Below are 21,732 nucleotides of genomic sequence, written 5' to 3'. Positions count from 1 at the left end.
CTGAGGAGCCAGTAGAGAGAGAGGAGACATCACTGTAAAGTGCATGGATCCCAAGTTAGGAGTGCTCATGAAAATAGACATATTTGAAGACAGGGTCTGATGAAAGAGTGTAGAAATGAAAAGATAGACTCTCCCAGTGAGAAGTGAGGCTTGTCCTGAGGACTAGAATAAACTCTAAGCAAGATAGAGGAGCTAATCCTTTTCAGGCATGTTGGCAAGCAGGCAAGCTGAAACTCTGTTTTGTTTTGTTTTTTAATGTCTGTTTGCTTGCTTACAATTGATTCATTTTTAATCAGAGTAGTACTCAGATCTGGCTTCTGGTGGTGGCCTGAACTGAACCAGAGACCTCAGAGCTTCAGGCATGGAATGGAAGTCTTTTGCATAACTACTGTGTGGTCTCCCCAGTCCCTTTTGATGTGATGCAACTCAAAAGTAATTACATATTCCTGCGTGGTATCATTCCCCAGTAAAATGAATTTATACTACATGTTGCTACCTCTTCAATCTGGGACATACTGCTGGGATTACTAGCATTTGAATGGCATATTTTATTGCCATCATCCCAATAAATCATTGGAAAAATTCCCTCCCACTCAGGGAGGGCAAGTAATTTACAACTATATTTATTTATTATGAACATTTATTTTTTGAGAGAGAAGTAAAAGAAACAGAGCCCCACTCTGGCATGTATGGTACATATTGGCAATAGAACCTGGGCCCTTATGTATGTAAGTCCTGTGTCCAACCTGCAGGCAGTTTTCTGATGGGCTTAGTAAAAAAAAATAATTTTTCATTAACCTGTGGATTATTTTTTAATATATTTGAAATACTTTTATAAAACATATTTTTCTATTACTTTAAAGATTTATTTATGTGTTATGAGAAAAAGAGAGAGAGAATGAGAGAAGAGGGAGGGATAGAGGCCAGAGCACTGTGCACTTCTAGTGTAAGGTGGTGCCAGCAGCCAGTAGCCTCTAGAGCTTCAGGCCTGCAAGTTGGTGCCCTAACTGGCTGAGTTATCTCTCCAGCCCTGTGGGTTCTTTTTAAAGTGTTAGGACAACTAAAACAATTGTCTTGTGAACAGCATTTCCTCAATAAAAGTTAAATTGAGGGAGTCAGGAGGTGGCGCAGAGGGTTAAAGCGCAACAACCAGCGTAAGGATCCTGGTTCCAGCCCTCGGCTCTCCACCTGCAGGGGAGTCGCTTCACAGGCGGTGAAGCAGGTCTGCAGGTGTCTGTCTTTCTCTCCCCCTCTCTGTCTTTCCCTCCTCTCTCCATTTCTCTCTGTCCTAGCCAACAAGATGACATCAGTAACAACAACAACAATAACCACAGCAAAAAAAAAAAGGGCAAAAAAGGAAAATAAATAAGTATTAAAACAACAACAACAAGGGCAACAAATATGGGGAGAAAATGGCCTCCAGGAGCAGAGGATTCGTGGTGCAGGCACTGAGCACCAGCAGTAACCCTGGAGGCAAAAAATATATATATTAAAAAATTAAATTGAAAAATAAACTAATAGCTATACCCAGCATAAAGAACAGCAAATAACATTTTGTCAGAAGTGGCTATGTTAGCAGCACTGGTCAATGAGTTTTAGTATAGCTAAAAGATGTAATTTTTTTAAAAATTTCCTTATTGGGGGGTTAATGGTTTATATTCAACAATAAAATCTAATAATTTGTGCATGTATAACATTTCCACATAACAATACAACCCTCACAAAGTCCTTTTCTGCCATCATGTTCCAACCCCCCTCTCCACCCCAGAGTCTTTTACTTTGGTGCATTACATCAACCCCAGTCCAAGTTCTGCTTAGTGTTTTCCCTTTTGATCTTATTAGAAAAGATGTATTTTTTTTTCTGTTTTTCTCTGCAGAAATGAAATATGACTTTGTCAGAAGACAACCCAGTACTTTTCAGAATACAAATTAGTATCACTTAATATGATTAGATAAGTAAAAAGAGGGGGCGGGTAGGTAAGCTCACACATTACAGTGCTCAAGGACCCAGGTTCAAGCCTCCGGCCCCCACCTGCAGGGAGAAAGCTTCACAAATGGTGAAGCAGTGCTGCTGGTGTCTCTCTGCCCCCCCACCCCCCCCGTCTCTCTCCCCATTCCCTCTCAATTTCTGGCTGTCTCTATCCAATAAATAAAGATAATAGAAAAAAAGGTAAGTAAAAAAGATAACCATGTGCATTAGAAGTCTGTGAATTTGTAGGAGATACTACTTTTTTCGGAAGAACACTAAAGCCTTTTTAAAAGAGCAAGACAAAAACAATGCAACCAAGTTTATTGTGAATCTACCTAAATCTCATAATGACTTAAACCTATATTTAGATTGGTGAAAAAAGACCTTAATTAGTTGTTTAAAAAATCTTTCTCCGTTCTTCAGCTTCTTTATCATTTATACACGCATACCAGTATACTGTTCGTCACACATTCATTGCTGTGTACTTGTTAATCGAATTTAGAATTAATTGCAAAAAGCTTTTGGCTGCTTTCAGGATTTTTTGCAGTTATGTCAAGGATTCTTTCCACCTCAAAAACTGACCCACTTTGTATAGCTCTCTACGATCCTGGTCACGCTGTTAGGTCAAAAGTTTGCCCAAGTTCAGTGAAGCCATCATGGCCCTCAAATTGTAGTTCTGTGGTTTTTTCCTAGATTCTGAACTCACCAGAATCAGTGAGTGATACCAATTCTTGCTTGTATTTGTCCACCTGCTATATGAGGCATAGCTCAGTTGTATTTGCCTTCTCAAATTCTTAGTCTATAGTAGCTTCTTTGTTTTAATGTTCTGTCAGAGCAACATTGAAGCTATTTCTTTCAGTACTGGAAAAATTCATCTGGAAGATTGTTAATAGGCTGAACTTGATCTTACTTTTGACTAGGAATTCATCTTTAAAATTGAAGCCCCCCCCAAAGTTTTTTTTTTTTAAAAAATCATGAACAAATAGCAAAATGTATTCAGACAACGTAACAGACAAAAACCAACAGGTATTTTAGGGGGAAAAAATGACACTGCATTTAATACTTGTGGCTGCACTCTGTGTGGCAGTGATCTTGGAGGACCTCCTGTTGGTACTTCTATCATCACCAGTAGCAGATGTAACCCCTGCCCTGAATTTGCATTGTGTGTCACTTCATATACCAACCTTCTAAGGACCACTGGTTTCCCTGTAGCACAAATAAAAGTTTAGAAGCCTTAAGTACAAGATGCCTTAGCAGCTAAGGGTCGTCCCCCCACCCGGTGCCGGCCCCCCCCCCCCCCCCCCCGTCCGTAATTTGACTCCAGACCCATAGTCATAAATCCTCCTGACCATTCTACAAGTATCTGATTATTTTGAAAGGGAGGAGAAGGAAAGGAAAACATCAGTCTCAGAGTGACCTTAGATTTTGTGGGCAGAAACAAGTTCAGGTAATGTAGTAACTTGTCCAACAGACCTGGAAATCTAGTGCAGATGCTAGGATTCAATCTCTGCATTTCTGCCTGTTTCTGGAATCTTTTTCTGGGAGAAAAGCTTAGGAGAGGTGCTCAAATGTAGTATTGCCCCCTGCGTATATGAATGAGTTTTCTTAATTTAACAAAACTACTTTATAATAGTAAATATCCAATCAATATTCTTTGCTTCTCCAGCCCCAAAGGAGCTAAAATATGCAAATAATAGATTCTATAACCTAACAATTTAAAATTAGTAAAAATTAAGAGATGCTACGTGTGTGTTGTTTTGTATGTCCATTCTATTTCATTAAGGCTGTTCAATAATCAGCACTGCAAAATTTCTGAGGAAAACTTAAGATAGACTATGAGTATGTGAAAAATACACCAAGTTAAAGAATAGTTTTCCATTCATCTGCCCAGTTAGCTTCACCAGAGAACTGTCAGACCCGGTAACAAATTTTTGTTTACATTTCTGCATTTATGGGGAGCCAACTGAGAGAGCAGAAATCAAAGTTTCTCTTAATGTGGGGGAAATAGCAGTTTTGTTATGCCTTTTCCAAAGCATCTTAGTGGAAAAGCTTGGGATTTATAAGCATTCCATACTGGCACTCCCCCCTGCAACCCTCCCCCCCACACACACATACACATGCACACACACACTACTACAGTTGACTGTAAATGCCCAGAGAAGGGCTTGTGGAGATAGATGTAGCGGGAACAGTGGTTTTCACTGGTGTCTCTAAAAAGTGAAAAATACTGCCTCGGAGTTGCCATTTCTGCCGCAGCACCAGCAGGCATCTCCTCCCAGCAGCCTCACAAGCCACCACCACCCCCCAAGAAAACTGGAGATAAATGAATGGCAGAATAAATAATTTATGCTAATGAAATTACTGCAATTAGTAGTTCTACAATGACCCTTTTAAAAGCCACAGCTGTTAATGTCAGGAAGTGCTGTCACTACTGACCTTATCATAAGAGTAAGTGACAAATTGAGAAAGCAGGGAAGACCAGTCATCAAAGAGGTCTGTTCTGGAACGATTAGAGTTTTCTGAAAAACAGTGTGAATTACAACCAGCTGCTCCCTGGCTCCGAAAGTCTCCCATGCTGTGCCATTTTGTTAAGCCCGATAACAATAGTTATTTTGCCCCATTGAGACAAGTTGTCTCAGGCCACTTCCAGCTCTACCGGAAACCACTTCTTCCATCTCAGATTTACAAATGAAACTGTTGTTAAAGAGAGCTTTTCAGAGGAGCCTCCTCATAAGGATCATGGTTGGGCAGAGTCCAGGTTTTTTTCTTTTCTTTTTCTTTTCTTTTCTTTTCTTTCTTTTTTTCCTGCTGTAAGGAGGTTGTAGTTGGTTTGGGTGGGGGGAGGAGACACATTTGTCTGTTGTGGAAAGATACATGCAAATGGTTCAAGTTTAAACAAAATAGGAAGGACAGGCAATTTCTACTCTGCTTGTGTTGCTGTCAGCCTCTAAAAATAAAATCCCCAAAGGGATATGATTTGTATAGCTTTTATAGCTTCCTTATAAATCTTTATTTCTAAACCCACTTTCTGTAATGTAGGCATGTCTTGGATCTACTAAAAAGAAACAGTGTAAATACGTTTTAACCTTGGCTTTGAAAACACTGTTTTAGTTACTAGTGAGTTGGGTTTTTATTTTGCAGAGCAATCTAATATGTTATGTTTTAATCCCTGGAATTTTCATGGCATTGGAAAGCTCAGAAGTGCTTATTTTTCACCAGCAAGGTTTGGCCTGTCTCTTCTCACAGCCCTGGTTGTAATATTAATGGTGCAGGTTTAAAATGTTTAACTGCATCACCAGCCACTTGTGTGCAATTTTCCCAAAGATGTCAGAACATTATTGACAACATGTTGGTAAATTATGTGTGACTTTCCTAAGAGTTGGTGTAGCTCATTTAATTCATATTAATTGATTTTTAGGCTTCCTTGATTAATTGAGCCTGGTTCATCTTGTACAGAATGCAATAAATAATCATTAAAATGAGGGAGATGTGACTCCACAAATTAAAAAGTTAACTACTTCAGAAGTCATTGAGGACAAAATGGAAAGAATGTGTAGCTACTGGTTCTTAAGAAAAATCTTCAAAGGAGAGTTACTTATTTTTGTTCTTGTTTTCAGGTTTGGTTTTTTGTTTTTGTTTTTTAATCCAAGTGACTGAAGTATTGTTTCATTTGACTAAAATTTGAAAGAAACACCAAGAGTACTTCTCAGAGTATTTTCTTTCTCTCTGCCACACTGGATAGATAAAAGCCAAGTTGTGAAAAATAGTACTTGAGCTATATATTGACTCTTGAGTTTACTGTGTAGAACACATAAAAACCCTTTGCCCTTCTTGGCAAGAAGTGGCTACTCTAGCTGAATGCTATTTTGTCAATTCTCTATTCCTGTGACTATCTCTTAGAAACTAAATTAGTTTTCTTAGGTTCGACTATACTTTATTCTAGCTTTGGTAGGAAGAATGTTTACATGCTTTTTGTTTTGTCTTTAATTTGCATTTTGTTTTTGTTTTTAAGTTGAGAGTATTTCATATGAATTCCATTGCTTCTGTTTTCAGCCACTGGACAAAGATTCAGTTAGCCTTTTCATGGCACATGTTCATACCAGCGTAAATGAAATGAGTACCAGGTATTACCAGAATGAAAGGAGGTACAACTATACCACCCCAAAGAGTTTTCTTGGACAAATATCTCTGTTTAAGGACCTGTTGAAGAAGAGACAAAAAGAAGTATCCCAGAAAAAAGAGCACTTGGTGAATGGCATCCAAAAGCTAAAATCTACAGCTTCGCAGGTACAAGAAAAATAAAGTATTCCTCAGTGAGGGCCATGCTGAGCATGACAAAGCATATACACTATCCAAGTGAGCCAACTTAGTGACTTATTGGCTAAAATACCAAACACATTCATGAAATGGGTATTGTACCATAATTTCATATAGTTACATAAAGAGTTCAAGGTCATCTAACCAGAGAGGGTAGAATTTGAATCTAGGCCTGTATCACCTTAAAACCTATGTATTGTCCTCTATACACTGCCCTTCTCGCTTTTTGAGAAGTAACAAGCAGAAGCCTAGCTTATTCACAAACGTTGCTTGCTTGCTTGCTTGTTTTTCCAGAGCACTGCACAGCTCTGATTTATGGTGGTGTGTGGGACTGAACCTGGGTCCTTTGGAGCTACAGGCCTGAAAACCTTTTGCATAACCATTATGCTATCTCACTCACCCAATATACAAACCCTTACCTAAAGACTACTGGTAATTACCTTAGGTATTTGTGCATGTGATGCTTTTAATATCATAAAATAATTTAGAATATATAGTAGCTCCTTAAAATCAGTGTATTGTGAAAAGGAACCATGATTTTTCCATGTAGACAACTCTAAAGCCTTATAGGATGCTATCAGGTTGTGTCTGGAGTATGTTGGAGCATAGGTCCTCTGTGGACCTTCAACAATCACATGGAGCTGGATATCCATGCCGTTTGAATTATAAGTGTCTAAACTTTAGGATTTATTTATTCACTGCACTAGAGTGATGCACTTCCTTTACAGTCACATACTCCCTCTCTAGATGACAACTTAGACCAAGTAAACTTGGTGCCTTTTCTACAAAGGCATGAGTCAGTCATCTTGTATATTTCAAATCCAGTAGCTTACTTAGAAATTAAAAATCAGGGCTTGAAGTAAGCTTCCTCCTCCTCTCTTGCAAGATCCTTTTAATTAATGACCAGTCTAAGGCTAGTTTCACTTGGCTAAAGAAGAGCAGAGTAGCAGTTGTCATTGTGTAGTGCTATCCTGGGTTCCTATAGAGACTAAAAATCTGTCTTAGTTTAAACCCTCTAACACTTCAGGTAGCAGTTATAGTAGTAATCCTGTATTAGGTAGAATGGAAATAAAATGTATTGTAGTGGAGATTACAGGGCCACATGGGTAGTAGTGTAGCTGGATTACTGAAGACCCTTCAGCAGTTGAATTAAATAAGGAATTAGGATTGTTCTTTATCCTGTTCTGTTTTTTTTTTTTTTTTTTTTTAGTCAGAGCAAGAACTGTACTTAGGTCTAGTTTATGGTGGTGCCAGGGATTGAACCTGAGACCTCAGAGCCTGAAGAACCAAAGTGTATTGCCTTGTGTTTTCTTTCTGGGATCTTTTCGCTGATTTTTTTTTTCTGATAGTGATATTTTATTTGTGGAAAATTAATGGAATGAAGAGTCTATTATGATATATAAAAGTGTGTTCATGTGCTTTAGAGAACCAGATTGTATTGTCCTTTCTAGCATTCCATTTTACTTTTATTTGCATTGTGCTCAAATGAAGATAACTTTTGAACTTCATAAAAGCCCAATTGGTATTATTATCCTTCCTAATGGATTGAATTTATTCATGCCTCAGAAAGAGTGAGTTCCATAAGGACACAGTAAAGTCTAGTGATAGGGGGCCAGTCAGTAGCACACATAGTATGAAGTGAAAGGACCCATCGTTTGAGCCCCCATTTCCCTACCTGCAGCGGGGGTTCGCTTCACAACAGTAGGTAAAGCAGGTCTGCAGGTGTCTATCTGTGTCTCCCTCTTTCTATCCCCGTTCTTTCTCAATTTCTCTCTATCCTATAAAAAATAAAAATAAAAATTGGCTCCAGGATCAGTGGATTCATAGTGTAGGTACCAAGCTCCAATAAACCTGTAGGTAAAGAAAAAAATTTGAGTGGTAGAGCAGAAAATGAGAATACACTCTAGGACATCATGGGACTAGCATTCTGAGAATAGCACTAGGAGTACAGGACACTGACTTGACTTTCACCATACCATACTTGACATTGGTAATTTGACTGCCTCTGGAGGTATTGAGTTGAGTGTTAGATGACATGAAAAATATTAGAGACTATTTCATATTTTGTTGGTAGAGGTACCTATCTGTGGATATGCTAAGAAAATAAAGAGCTGATTAGGGGAAGATGACTAGAGGGCTCTGGAACTCAATTGCATCAGGACCCAGAAAGAGAAGAGGAAAAAAAAGAAAGACATTTAGAGGTACTTAAAGGTGTTACTTAGAAAAAAAGAGAAGGTAGATCATGGTAAGCATGGGCAAAAATATAGATAGATAGATAGATAGATAGATAGATAGATAGATAGATAGATAAATATAGAAATAATAGTCCATATCTGTGACCTTGGGAGAACCACTGCAGTTTCCAATGGAGGGAATGGGGACACAGAACACTGGTGGTGGGAACAGTGTAGAATCATGATTTTGTGAATCAATATTAAATCACTAATAAAAAAAATCTTATACAAATAAAAAATAATGAGCTGATCAAGTAAACTGATAACAGCCAGGGAGTTCTGATGTCTTTGACATGACTGAAGCCACCAGCAATTTTCTCATGAAGTGTTAAAGGTATGGTTCTTCTACCTTGTCATAAATCAGGTCTTCCTGAGGCCTTTGGTGCCTCAAGCCTGTGTTATAAGGAACAGAAAAGCAAGGGAATGTGGCAAATCACATGTTTCAGGGTGCCAGTTGATGCTGCCCTGATAGAATAAAGAGAGATTATATTTTCCACCTAACAACTGAAAAATATTTTTCTCTTCACTCCTACTTGGGAAAGAAAATGAGCTATAATTTTGCACATGGAACAATAGCCATAAATTGCTCAGGATCTCTGAACTCAAAAAAAAAAAAAAAAAGCTGTATCTGGTATTTATTGTTATCAATGCAAGTCACTTCAAAATAATCACTTTTCCTTAGGTGGGTGATCTAAAGGCCAGGCTTGCCTCTCAAGAAGCTGAGCTGCAGCTGAGAAATCAGGATGCCGAAGCTCTGATCACAAAGATCGGGCTTCAGACAGAGAAAGTGAGCCTGGAAAAGGCCATCGCTGATGCCGAGGAGCGAAAGGTCAGACTAATTCCACCATTTAGAGTGCTGAGCTATATTTAGCACAAAATAAACCTTTGTAGGTGAACAATTTTGAACAACTTCCTCTCCAGGGAGCATAAAATCTAAAGAATTATTATAGCTACACATGTAACAGCATTTCACACCATGATTACCACTTGACCTTTCTTTACATTATGCATTTTCCCAACCTTTTAGCTCTTTTAATGATATGAAAGAACAATAAATACTGAGCTCATTCAAGCATATAATGGATGTGGATCTTGAACATCAGGCCTATTTGTAATACAGTAAAAGTCACCTCTGAGGTTTCTAAAGGTTTTTAGTTTTTAGGCAAATTGAACAACTCAATTGTTAACAAAGCCCATTCCATCACTTTGCAAGATGGTTTTCAAATTTTGCATTTTAATAATACAACTTGAGTTTATTATTAAATCCTAAGCTAAAGTTGTTCTTTTTATTCAATTGAGACCCTGGCATTTTGAATTATTTTATTGTTGGAAACAATTACTTTTAAGATTATATCGATTCAGCTTTCTTGTGTTCACATTTCTAGCAATTCTGAAATAAATATGACTTCTTTTGTCTTCTTTTACTATAACTTCAGCTACAAAAGGAAGGTATATGTGTATGTCTGTCTTTCTGTCTTACTTCCAAGAGGGAGTATCACAGTGCCAAAGTTATTAAGAAATAATTGTTTTCTCTCTCTTCCCCCCTCCCTCTCAATTTCTGGCTGTCTCTATACATTAAATAAAGATAATAAAAGTAATTTTTAAAAAAGAAATATTTGCTTGAGATTCAGTGACTGTGTAAGTATAAGATAGTCTCTTTTTTTTAAATTTTTATTTATAGAAAGGAAACACTGACAAAACCATAGGATAAGAGGGGTACAACTCCACACAATTCTCACCACCAGAACTCCATATCCCATCCCCTTGCCTGATAGCTTTCCTATTTTTTAACCCTCTGTGAGTATGGACCCAAGGTCATTGTGGGATGCAGAAGGTGGAAGGTCTGGCTTCTGTAATTCCTTCCCCACTGAACATGGGCATTGACAGGTCGATCCATACTCCCAGCCTCTCTCTCTCTTTCCCTAGTGGGGAAGGGCTCTGGGGAAGCAGAGCTCCAGGACACATTGGTGGGGTTGTATGCTCTTATCTCCTATTTCAAACAAAAAGATTAAAATAATGGATTAGTTTATTATTACTTGATATTATTTTATGAGATCATTGTCAGCTCTGGCTTATGGTAGAGCTGGGAGTTGGACCTGGAACCTCAGAGCCTGAGGCATGATAGTCCTTTGTATAATTACTGTGCTGTCTCCCAGTCCCAGAGCTCAGTTTCCTTTCTTTCCTTTCCTTTCCTTTCCTTTCCTTTCCTTTCCTTTCCTTTCCTTTCCTTTCCTTTCCTTTCCTTTCCTTTCCTTTCCTTTCCTTTTCTCTTCTTTTCTCTTTTCTTTTCTTTTCTTTTCCTTTCTTTCTTTCTTTCTTTCTTTTTTTTTGCCTCCAGGGTTATTGCTGGGGCTCAGTGCCTGCACCATTAATCCACTGCTTCTGGAGGTCATTTTCCCCCTTTTGTTGCCCTTGTTGTTGTAGCCTTGTTATGGTTATTATTGTTGTTGATGTTTCGTTGTTGGATAGGACAGAGAGAAATGGAGAGGGCAGGGAAGACAGAGAGGGGGAGAGAAAGATAGACATTTGCAGACCTGCTTCACCACCTGTGAAGCGATTCCCCTGCAGGTGGGAGCCGTGGGCTCAAACTGGGATCCTTGAGCTGGTATTCGCACTTGGTGCCACATGCGCTTAACCCACTGCATTACTGCCCAACCCCTTTCTTTTTTTTCTTAATAATGAATTGCTAATTCTTTCTTGCCATTATGTTATTATCCTTCCATTTTTATGACACCAAAAAATACTTTAGTTTTCCAGCTGCATTTCCATTTACTGACATGTAATTGTTTCTTTTTTCTGATGTGTTTTGAGCAGATTTGTCTTTAGCTTATAAAACTATATATTAAAAATAATATTGAAAATTAGCAGCATGGACATGACACCTTCAGAGTGTGAGACTTACAATCATGGAGTCCTGAGTTTAATCCTTTCCATTGTATATGCCAGAGTGATACTCCAGTGTTCTCTCTCTCTCTCTCTCTCTCTCTCTCTCTCTCCCCTTCTCTCTCTCTCCCTTCCCCTCCCTCCCTCCTTCCCTCTCCCTCCCTCCTTCCCTCTCCCTCCCTTTCCCTCCTTCCCTCACTAATAAGTAAAATTTTAAAAAGTATATTGAACATGTGGTCCAGGAGGTGGTGCAGTGGTTAAAGCATTGGACTGTCAAGCATGAGGTTCTGAGTTCAATCCCCAGCAGCACATGTACCAGAGTGATGTCTGGTTCTCTCTCTCTCTTTCGCTCTCCTCCTATTTTTCTCATTAATAAATAAATTGCTAAAAGAATATTGAACATTAAAACTATAAATAATCATTTTTTATAACTGACGATAACAGTGCCATGTGATGAGTTTTAATGACATTGGGGTCATTAAGGTCCCTGAAAGTGGCTATAAAAAATTTAAAAAAAAACTGTAGCTAATCAAGTGTAAAAATCTAAATTAGGGTCCAGACATTGGTGCACCTGGTAGTGCACATGTTGCCATGTGCGGTGGCACAGGCTTAGGCCCCCAGTTCCTACCTGCAGTGGGAGAGGAAGCTTAACAAGTAGTAGAATAGTGCTGGAAATATTTATTTCTTCTTTTTTCTTTTTTCCTTTTTTTTTTTTTTTTGCCTCTAGGGTTATTGCTGGGGCTTGGTGCTGGCACTATGAATCCACTGCTCCTGTTGGCCTTTTTTTTTCTTCCCATTGTTACTGGATAGGACAGACAGAAATTGAGAGAAGAGGGGGAGAGAGAGAGAAAGAAAAAGATAGACACATGCAGACCTTTTTCACCACTTGTGAATCAACCTCTCAGCAGGTGGGGAGCTGGGGGCTCAAAGCTGGATCCTTGAGTGGGACTTTGTGCTTCACACTATATGTGCTTAACCTGGTGCACCACCGCGCCCGACTCCTGGAATCTCTTTTTCTCTTCCTATTTCTCCTCACTCTATTCCTGTTTGTCTCTATTAAAAATAATAATAATAATAATAATAAATGAAGGCCACCCAGAATGGTGAAGTCAATGTGCAGACTATGAGCCCCAGCAATAAACTTGGTGGCAAATTATTTTTTAATTAAATAAAAATTCTTGAAGAACAATGTACTGCTCTACCACATGTAGAGTTCTGTTTGTTTTGGTTTTGGGCACTCTCTCCATGGTGCTGGGGATCAAACTGAGGACCTAGTGCATGTGAAGTTTGTGCTGTGCCACTGAGCCATATCCTCACCCCCTTATTAATATGTTTTTGAAGTTGAAGAGGAGGTACATTTGGCATATATCTAATAGCACATAGTCTGGCAATAATGTCCATTGAGCTTCAGGTAAGTGAACGATGTCCTTAAAATTGTATGATGATGTTCAGCAGTCATCATGATATCACACACAGTATGATTGCCATTAGCTAATTCCACTCAAGGGATATTTGTTAAACATTGTACAAATGTGTATGCTTTAATACATATACCCTAATTCTCTCTACTCATATGTACAAGTGTGTACACATGTATGTAAACATAAATACACACACAAATATATATGTATGCATTTCTAAAGCAAAATTATCCTTACAAATGGATGGAAGGCTTTAACAAATTAACACTCATCTGACAGGTTTTTCATGAAATTCTTAAAACATAATACAGATGCTTCTTTTTTTATTAAAATTTTTTAATTTATAAAATGGAAATATTGACAAAACCATAGGATAAGAGGGGTACAATTTTACACAGTTTCCACCACCAGAACTATATATCCCCTCCCCTCCCTGATAGCTTTCCTATTCTTTATCCCTCCAGGAATATGGACCCAGGATCATTGTGGGGTGCAGAAGGTGGAAGGTCCTTATATAACTTACATATTAATGGAAAAGACTGACAGGAGACAAGTAGCATATTGCTAGAAAAGACAAGTTAAAAGCAAGGGCTCTGATGAAAATCAAATAGATATGCTGGAAGTAATTAAAGTAGGTTACACAGGTATATTTGTAGTTAACCCAGCTGAATGTGAAACATTAACCAATGCCTGAATATGTCTTATGGACTCATATCTGTCCTAGTTTGAACAGTATGCTACATTATGCATATTTATTAAAGGGGACATATATATATATGTGGACTTTTTTTTTTTTTCCTCCTCCAGGGTTATTGCTGGGCTCGGTGCCTGCACCATGAATCCACCGCTCCTGGAGGCCATTTTTTTCCCCCTTTTGTTGCCCTTGTTGTAGCTTCATTGTGGCTATTATTATTGCCCTTGTTGACGCAATTCGTTGTTGGATAGGACAGAGAGAAATGGAGAGAGGAGGGGAAGACAGAGAAGGGGAGAGAAAGATAGACACCTGCAGACCTGCTTCACCGCCTGTGAAGCGACTCCCCTGCAGGTGGGTAGCCGGGGGCTCGAACCGGGATCCTTATGCCTGTCCCTGCGCTTTGCGCCACATGCGCTAAACCCACTGCGCCACCGCCCGACCCCCATATGTGGACTTTTTATGACCTTAAAAATGGGATATCAATGTTTAATTCTTAAGAAATAATTATAAATTTGTGCTGAATATATTATAAAGTACTTTGTCACATTTAATACAACTGAATAAATATTGGAGTCTAGAGACTACTTTGTTGTATATCTTGACAGCAATGTATGGAAGCAGTTTGAATTTATTGCTTCAAATCATAAACTACTCCAGGGTCATTCAAAACACTAGCATTGTCAGCAATGACTTCAAGCAGTACAAACATTAAGCCTATGAAAATTTAGCCTATTTCCAAAACTAAATAAAGAGGAACTAGATAATATGAACAGCCCATCACAGATAATGAAATTGAAATAGTTATCAAATACCTTCACAAGAATAAAAGTCCTGGATCAGATGGTTTTACAAATGAATTCTACAAGACCTTCAAGGAAGTGTTAATACCTCTACTTTTAAAAGTCTTCTGGAAGATTGAAGACACAGGAAAACTCCTTTCCAGCCTTTATAAAACCAACATCACTCTGATACCAAAAGCAGACAGGGAAATAACCAAAAAAGCAAACTACAGACCAATATCTCTGATGAAGATAGATGCTAAAATACTGAACAAAATTCTAGCCAACTGAATACAGCAGTATATTAAAAAGATTGTTCATCATGATCAGTGGGGTTTATCCCAGGGATGCAAGGTTGGTTTAATATACGTAAATCAATCTACCTGATCTACCACATCAATAAAAGCAAAACCAAAAACCACATGGTCCTATCAATAGATGCACAGAAAGCCTTTGACAAAATACAACATCGTTTTATGATCAAAACGCTACCAAAAAATGGGAATAGATGGAAAATTCCTGAAGATAGTGGAGTCTATATATAGCAGATCTACAGCCAACATCATACTCAATGGTGAAAAACAGGAAATATTTCCCCTTAGATCAGGTAGCAAACAGGGCTGCCCACTATTACCATTATTATTCAACATAGTGTTGGAAGTTCTTGCCATAACAGTTAGGCAAGAACAAGGAATTAAAGGGATACAGATCGGAGGAGAAGAAGTCAAACTCTCCCTATTTGCTGATGACATAATAGTATATATAGAAAAACCTAAGGAATCCAACAAGAAGCTTTTAGAAATCATTAGGCAGTACAGTAAGATGTCAGGCTACAAAATTAACATTCAAAAGTCAGTGACATTCCTCTATGCAAACACTAATTTAGAAGAAGTTGAAATCCAGACATCAATTACTTTTGCAGTAGCAACAAAAACAATAAAATGTCTAGGAGTAAACCTAACCAAAGAAGTGAAAGACTTGTATACTGAAAATTATGAGTCACTACTCAAGGAAATAGAAAGACAAAAAGAAGTGGAAAGATCTTCCATGTTCATAGGTTGGAAGAATTAACATCATTAAAATGAATATACTACCCAGAGCCATATACAAATTTAATGCTATCCCCATCAAGATCCCAACCACATTTTTTAGGAGAATAGAACAAATGCTACAAATGTTTATCTGGAAACAGAAAAAGATCTAGCATTGCCAAAAAAATCTTGAGAAGAAAGAACAGAACCAGAGGCATCACACTCCCAGATCTCAAATTGTATTATAGGGCCGTTGTCATCAAAACTGCTTGTTACTGGAATATGAATAGACATACTGACCAGTGGTATAGAATTGAGAGCCCAGAAGTAAGCCCCCTCACCTACGGATATCTAATCTTTGACAAAGGTGCCCAGATTATTACATGGGGAAAGCAGAGTCTCTTCAACAAATGGTGTTGGAAAAAATGGGTTGAAACATGCAGAAGAATGAAACTGAACCACTATATTTCACCAAATACAAAAGTAAATTCCAAGTGGATCAAGGACTTGGATGTTAGACCACAAACTATCAGATATTTAGAGGAAAATATTGGCAGAACTCTTTGCCACATAAATTTTAAAGAAATCTTCAATGAAACGTATCCAGTTACAAAGAAGACTAAGGCAAGCATAAACCTATGGGACTACATCTAATTAAAAAGCTTCTGCACAGCAAAAGAAACCACTACGCATACCAAGAGACTCCTCACAGAATGGGAGAAGATCTTCACATGCCATACATCAGACAAGAGGCTAATAACCAAAATATATAGAGCTTGCCAAACAACAAGAAAACAAATAACCCCATCCAAAAATGGGTAGAGGGTATGGACAGAATATTCACCACAGAAGAGATCCAAAAGGCTGAGGAACACATGAAAAAATACTCCATGTCTTTGATTGTCAGAGAAATGCAAATAAAGACAACAATGAGATATCACTTCACTCCTGTGAGAATGTCATACATCAGAAAAGCAGCAACAAATACTGGAGAGGTTGCGGGTCAAAGGAACCCTCCTGCACTGCTGGTGGGAAATGTCAATTGGTCCAGCTTCTGTGGAGAGCAGTCTGGAAAACTCTCAAAAGGTTAGAAATAGACCTACCCAGGCTGGGAGTATGGATTGTCTAGTCAACGCCCATGTTTAGCATCAGCGGGGAAGCAATTACAGAAGCCAGACCTCCCACCTTCTGCAACCCACAATGACCTTGGGTCCATACTCCCAGAGGGATAAAGAATGGGAAAGCTATCGGGAGGGGATGGGATACGAAGATCAAGTGGTGGAAATTGTGTGGAGTTGTACCCCTCCTATCCTAAGGTTTTGTTAATGTCTCCTTTTTTAAATAAATAAATTAAAAAAAAAAAGAAATAGACCTACCCTATGATCCTGCAATTCCTCTCCTGGGGATATATCCTAAGGAACCCAACACACCCATCCAAAAAGATCTGTGTACACATATGTTCTTGGCAACACAATTTGTAATAGCCAAAACCTGGAAGCAACCCAGGTGTCCAACAACAGATGAGTGGCTGAGCAAGTGTGGAATATTACACAGCTATTAAAAATGGTGATTTCACCATTTTCAGACCATCTTGGATGGAGCTTGAAGAGATCATGTTAAGTGAAATAAATCAGAAACAGAAGAATGAATATGAGATGGTCTCATTCTCAGGCAGAAATTGAAAAACAAGATCAGAAGAGAAAACACAAGTAGAACCTGAACTGGAGTTGGTGTATTGCACCAAAGTAAAGGACTCTGGGGTGGGTAGTGGGGAGAGTACAGGTCCAAAAAGGATGACAGTGGACCTAATGGGGGTTGTATTGTTATATGGAAAACTGAGAAATGTTATGCATGTACAAACTATTGTATTTACTGTCGAATGTAAAACATTAATCCCCCAATAAAGAAATTGAAAAAAATTTAATTAAAGAAATTTAAAAAGAGTAGAGCAGTGCTCCGGTAGAAAAATAAATAATAAAAAAAAGAAAATTGAGCCTATCATCTTTGACTTGGCAGTGACAAATTCTAAAGGGTTTTCTTTGACCCCTTTCAAACTTCTTTGTTAAGTTAAGCATAATCCTTATAAATGAAAGTAACTTCTAAATTTCATGGCTTAAACAATCTCTCTGTTTCTAAATACTTCCACTTTTTGCATGCTTCTCTTTTTTAAATGTGGGTGGGTTAGATTTGACAAGATTATCAAGAACTTGTTCTTTTCAACTTTCTGTTTTGGAGGGTGGCTTGCCACCAATACTTTGCTGGGGCTTCATACCAGTGCAATTTCACCACTTTGGTGAACTTTCTTTTTTATCTTTTTTGTCAGATAAAAGGTGAAAAGGGGAATTAAATATACCATCACTTATAAAGCTATCCTTTTGCATGTACTATCATGTGGTGGTCTGGGACTTAATCTCAGGTCGTAGTGCATTGCAAAGTGTTTGTTCTACTGGGTAAGTTTTCTCCTAGCCATAAATTTCTGAACTTTTTAAATTGAGGTATAACTGACCTATATTAGTTTCAGATATATAACATTATTAGAGATAATATGATGTATGTATTCAAACTATATGTCATATATATGTATACACATATATATTTATTTATATTTCAGTGAACCTAGTTAATATCACTACACCAATTCCAAAAAAAGGTTTTCTTGGTAGAGATTTTTTTTAAGATCTTCTCTCTTAACAACATGAACAAAGTATTAATTAACTATAGCCTCCATGCTATACATTACATATCTATGATTTATTTATTTTGTAACTGGAAGCTACCCACCCCAGAGAATCATTTACAAGTCTGAAGACAGGTATGTATAATGTGTTGATCTATACTTGATATGCCACAACCTAGTACCACATATTGACAAGGTTTATTTAGCAATAGAACTTTCCTATTTACAGTCTGGAGACTGAAAATCCAAGACCAAAGTATTGGCAAGTTTAAATTGTCCTCTTGGAAAATCATCAAGAAGAAATCTACTGCTTATGTTGTCAAATGGTCTATCTTTTTTGAGCATACCCTGGTATCTCTTATATGTATCCAGATGTCCTCTTATAAGGACACCAGTCATATTGGACTGGAACCAACCCAAGTAGGATAATTTTATCTTAACCACATACTGAAAGGTTCTATCTCTAAATACAGTCACATTCTGAGATATTACTGTGAATTTTGGGTTCAGGCAATTCAGCCTGTGACAAGCACTTGAGCTGTATTCTTTCCCTGTTACTACCAGTATACTCAAACCGTATGTAAGTAAATTTTGATTAATGAAAGAGTAGAAAGCTGGGGTTGAACCATGGTGTACATAGTAGAGCACACACATTACCAAATGCTAGGACCTTTGTTCAATCCCATGGCCTCCACTACAGAGGGGAAACTTTTTGAGAGGTGGCAATAGATCCTTTTCTTTCCCTTTCCCCCTAACTTCTATTTCCTTTCTCTCTCTCTCTCTCTCTCTCTCTCTCTCTCTATCTATCTATCTATCTATCTATCTTTATATATATATATATATAAAGGAAGAAAAATAAAACAGCCTCCTGGAGTGGGGGCAGGGCCATCATAGAGGCACTAAACCCAAAGCTCTGGAGAAAAAAAAAATGTAGACAGTTTCTAGTGTTCCCAAGAATGAGATAGTCTCCAAATCTTGGTTTTTAGAGGCAGGCACAGATTATGCTCCACCTATGTAATTCTTCCCTCCTCTTTCACCTTGAACATTGCTGACTGCTACCCAGGAGCCATGCAGCAGAAGAAATTGCACACTGAGGCTCGCCAAGTCACTAAGTTAAAGCATTTAAGTATGCTACTGGTGCACATGAGAGTGGGAGGTATTGGGAGTAAGAAATAAGTCAACCAATCTAAAGCATTTTTAATTTGATTATATATATGATTATATAATTAATTTGAATATATATATATATGTATATATACATATATATATATATATATATATTTACACCACTCCAGCCACCCAAGGTTTGTTACCTTACCCCCACTACCCTAAGTGGAGCTGAAAATCTGCCTCCCGCCTCCCACCCCCCCCAAGTTTTTCACTTTGACAAACTCAGTCAAATTCTGCTTTGTGTTCCCCTTTCTGTTCTTCTTTCTCAACTTCTGTTTATGAGTAGGATGATCCCATATTCATCTTTCTCTTTCTAGCCCATCTCACTTAACATAATTCCTTCTAGCTTCATCCAAGATGGGTTAAAGAAAGTGGATTCATTATTCTTAACAGCTGAGTACTAGTACATTGTATATATACACCACAATGTTATCAACCACTTATCTGTTGTTGGACATCTGGGTTGTTTCCAGGTTTTGGCTATTACAAATTGTGCTGACATGAACATAGGTATAAACATATCTTTTTAGGTAGGTGTGTTTGACTCCTTTATTTGCTTCTGTTTATTTAATGTTTACATTAAATAATTTGCTTCTGTTTATTTAATGTTTACAACTTCCCTCTTTATCAAAATTGCCAATAGAAATAATGCTCCATCAACAGCAAAGGAGTTATGAGAAGAGTAACAACTTCCAGTGTTGTAGGAAAGACATTTAAAAATCTTCATTAAGGTTTCTTCTAGGCAAAATATATAATCCTGAGTCTATTTAAAATAATGCAATAGGGAGTCGGGCGGTGGCACAGCAGGTTAAGTGCACATGGTGCAAAGGGCAAGGGCTGGCTTAAGGATCCCAGTTTGAGTCCCCAGCTCCCCACCTGCAGGGGAGTCGCTTCTCAGGCGGTGAAGCAGGTCTGCAGGTGTCTGTCTTTCTCTCCCCCTCTCTGTCTTCCCCTCCTCTCTCCATTTCTCTCTGTTCTACCCAACAACAGCAACATCAATAATCACAACAATGTTAAATAAGGACAACAAAAGGGAAAATAAATGAATATTTTAAAAAATATTTAAAAAAATAATAATGCAATCATAGATGGTAACAAACATCACTTATGAATGCTTTGCTTCCATGTGAAAAAGAAAAGGTAAAAATTCCATGTACACTGTTTCATCTGCCACAGTGTTTTCTAGCTTACTGAACAGTGTAGTATTCTTGGAATATTCATGGTCCATTCCCAACAGTTTTGAGGGTTGTGGTTTTATAGTAGTTCTCAATAAGCATGCAGTGTTTCCTAATTTATATAACTAGTAGTTTCTCGTTTGGGTCTGCTTTGACTTTACCAGCTTGGCTTCTTTGTATCAGATGTGTTCTTATTAGAAAGCTGATACAGCAACCTCTTTTGCATGTGAAGAGTGACAATGGACACTCAGTAGTAGTATGAGCACCAGGTGTCATAGTTCTATTGCCGAAGACAGGCAGGTTATTTCAAGTATTTTTTTTTTCTGTCTAACTAAGACTTGATCACTTGAGGTTGACATGTTGTTCAGATAGAGACAGAGAGAAAGAGACAAAGACACCATAACAACAAAGTTTCTCCCAATACTATAGGTTGAGGTTTGAACCTTGGTCACATACATGGTCAAGTAGCCAGCCTCCTTGGTGAACCATATTGCTGAGCCACAATTACATTTTATTATCAGATACTTAGAAAATCGAGTAATTAGTTTGTATTTTAAAAATGTATTGAGGGCTGGGCAGTGGCCCACCTGGTTAAGAGCACCCATCATCAAGCATAAGGACCATGGTTCAATTCCCCATTTTTATGATTACTCAATTAGCCAAAATTCTGAAGAAAAAAAAATGATAGAAAAGGGCAAAATCAGTTAATTTTGGCTTTTTAACTAGTGACACCTTAATATTAAATATGTCAAGAGCCTTTCTTGGAAAAACTTAATATTTGAATTCATTTGTGTTAGAATGTGTCATTGATTATTTTATACATACTTGAAGCTTTGTTCAGAATATAAGTTCACAATATCAACAGCTGAATTATTGAATACTCTCCTGAGTCTGTCTGAATTTTCCCATAGAGATTTCTGTGATAGTAATTTGTGTATCTGGATTTGTTTTGTATTCTTCTCTAATTAGGTGACAGCCATTCAGACTGAAGTGTTCCAGAAACAGAGAGAGTGTGAGTCGGACTTACTCAAGGCTGAGCCTGCACTGGTGGCTGCAACAGCTGCACTCAATACACTCAACAGGGTAAAGATGATTATTTGATTCCTAGGTATATTATTATTAGAAGTTGTCAGGAAATAGAATGTAAATTCTATGCTACCAAAAAGTTTTTGTTGTTGTTGTCATCATCGCTGCTACTGCTGCTGTTGTTTTTAAGAGGGAAAAAATCTTAAAGTTGGAACAAACCTTTGAGGTCATTATTAGAATTAAACTTCCTTTCCCAACCAGGAGTTCTTCCTATTACATCCCAATAAACAGTCTCTTTTTGGCTACTTCTAGCACCATGGGGTTTAATTTGGATTGAAAAATATAGTGAAAGACAG

At 37.9% G+C, this 21,732-nt stretch overlaps 1 protein-coding gene across 1 annotated transcript in view; it reads left to right on the top strand.

The window, feature by feature from the left end:
* The window catches only part of DNAH11 (dynein axonemal heavy chain 11), a 388,706-nt gene that overhangs the window by 250,650 nt on the left and 116,324 nt on the right, over nt 1–21,732 (top strand). Inside the window, 3 exon segments of the mRNA XM_060196111.1 lie at nt 6,023–6,256; nt 9,203–9,349; nt 21,320–21,433. Of these exon segments, the coding sequence (XP_060052094.1) occupies nt 6,023–6,256; nt 9,203–9,349; nt 21,320–21,433 (495 nt within the window).

The sequence above is a fragment of the Erinaceus europaeus genome, chromosome 8 (genome assembly GCF_950295315.1).
Source record: "Erinaceus europaeus chromosome 8, mEriEur2.1, whole genome shotgun sequence".
NCBI lineage: Eukaryota > Metazoa > Chordata > Mammalia > Eulipotyphla > Erinaceidae > Erinaceus > Erinaceus europaeus.
The sequence above is the reverse complement of the archived record's forward strand: the minus strand, read 5'-3'. Positions and strand labels throughout refer to the sequence as shown.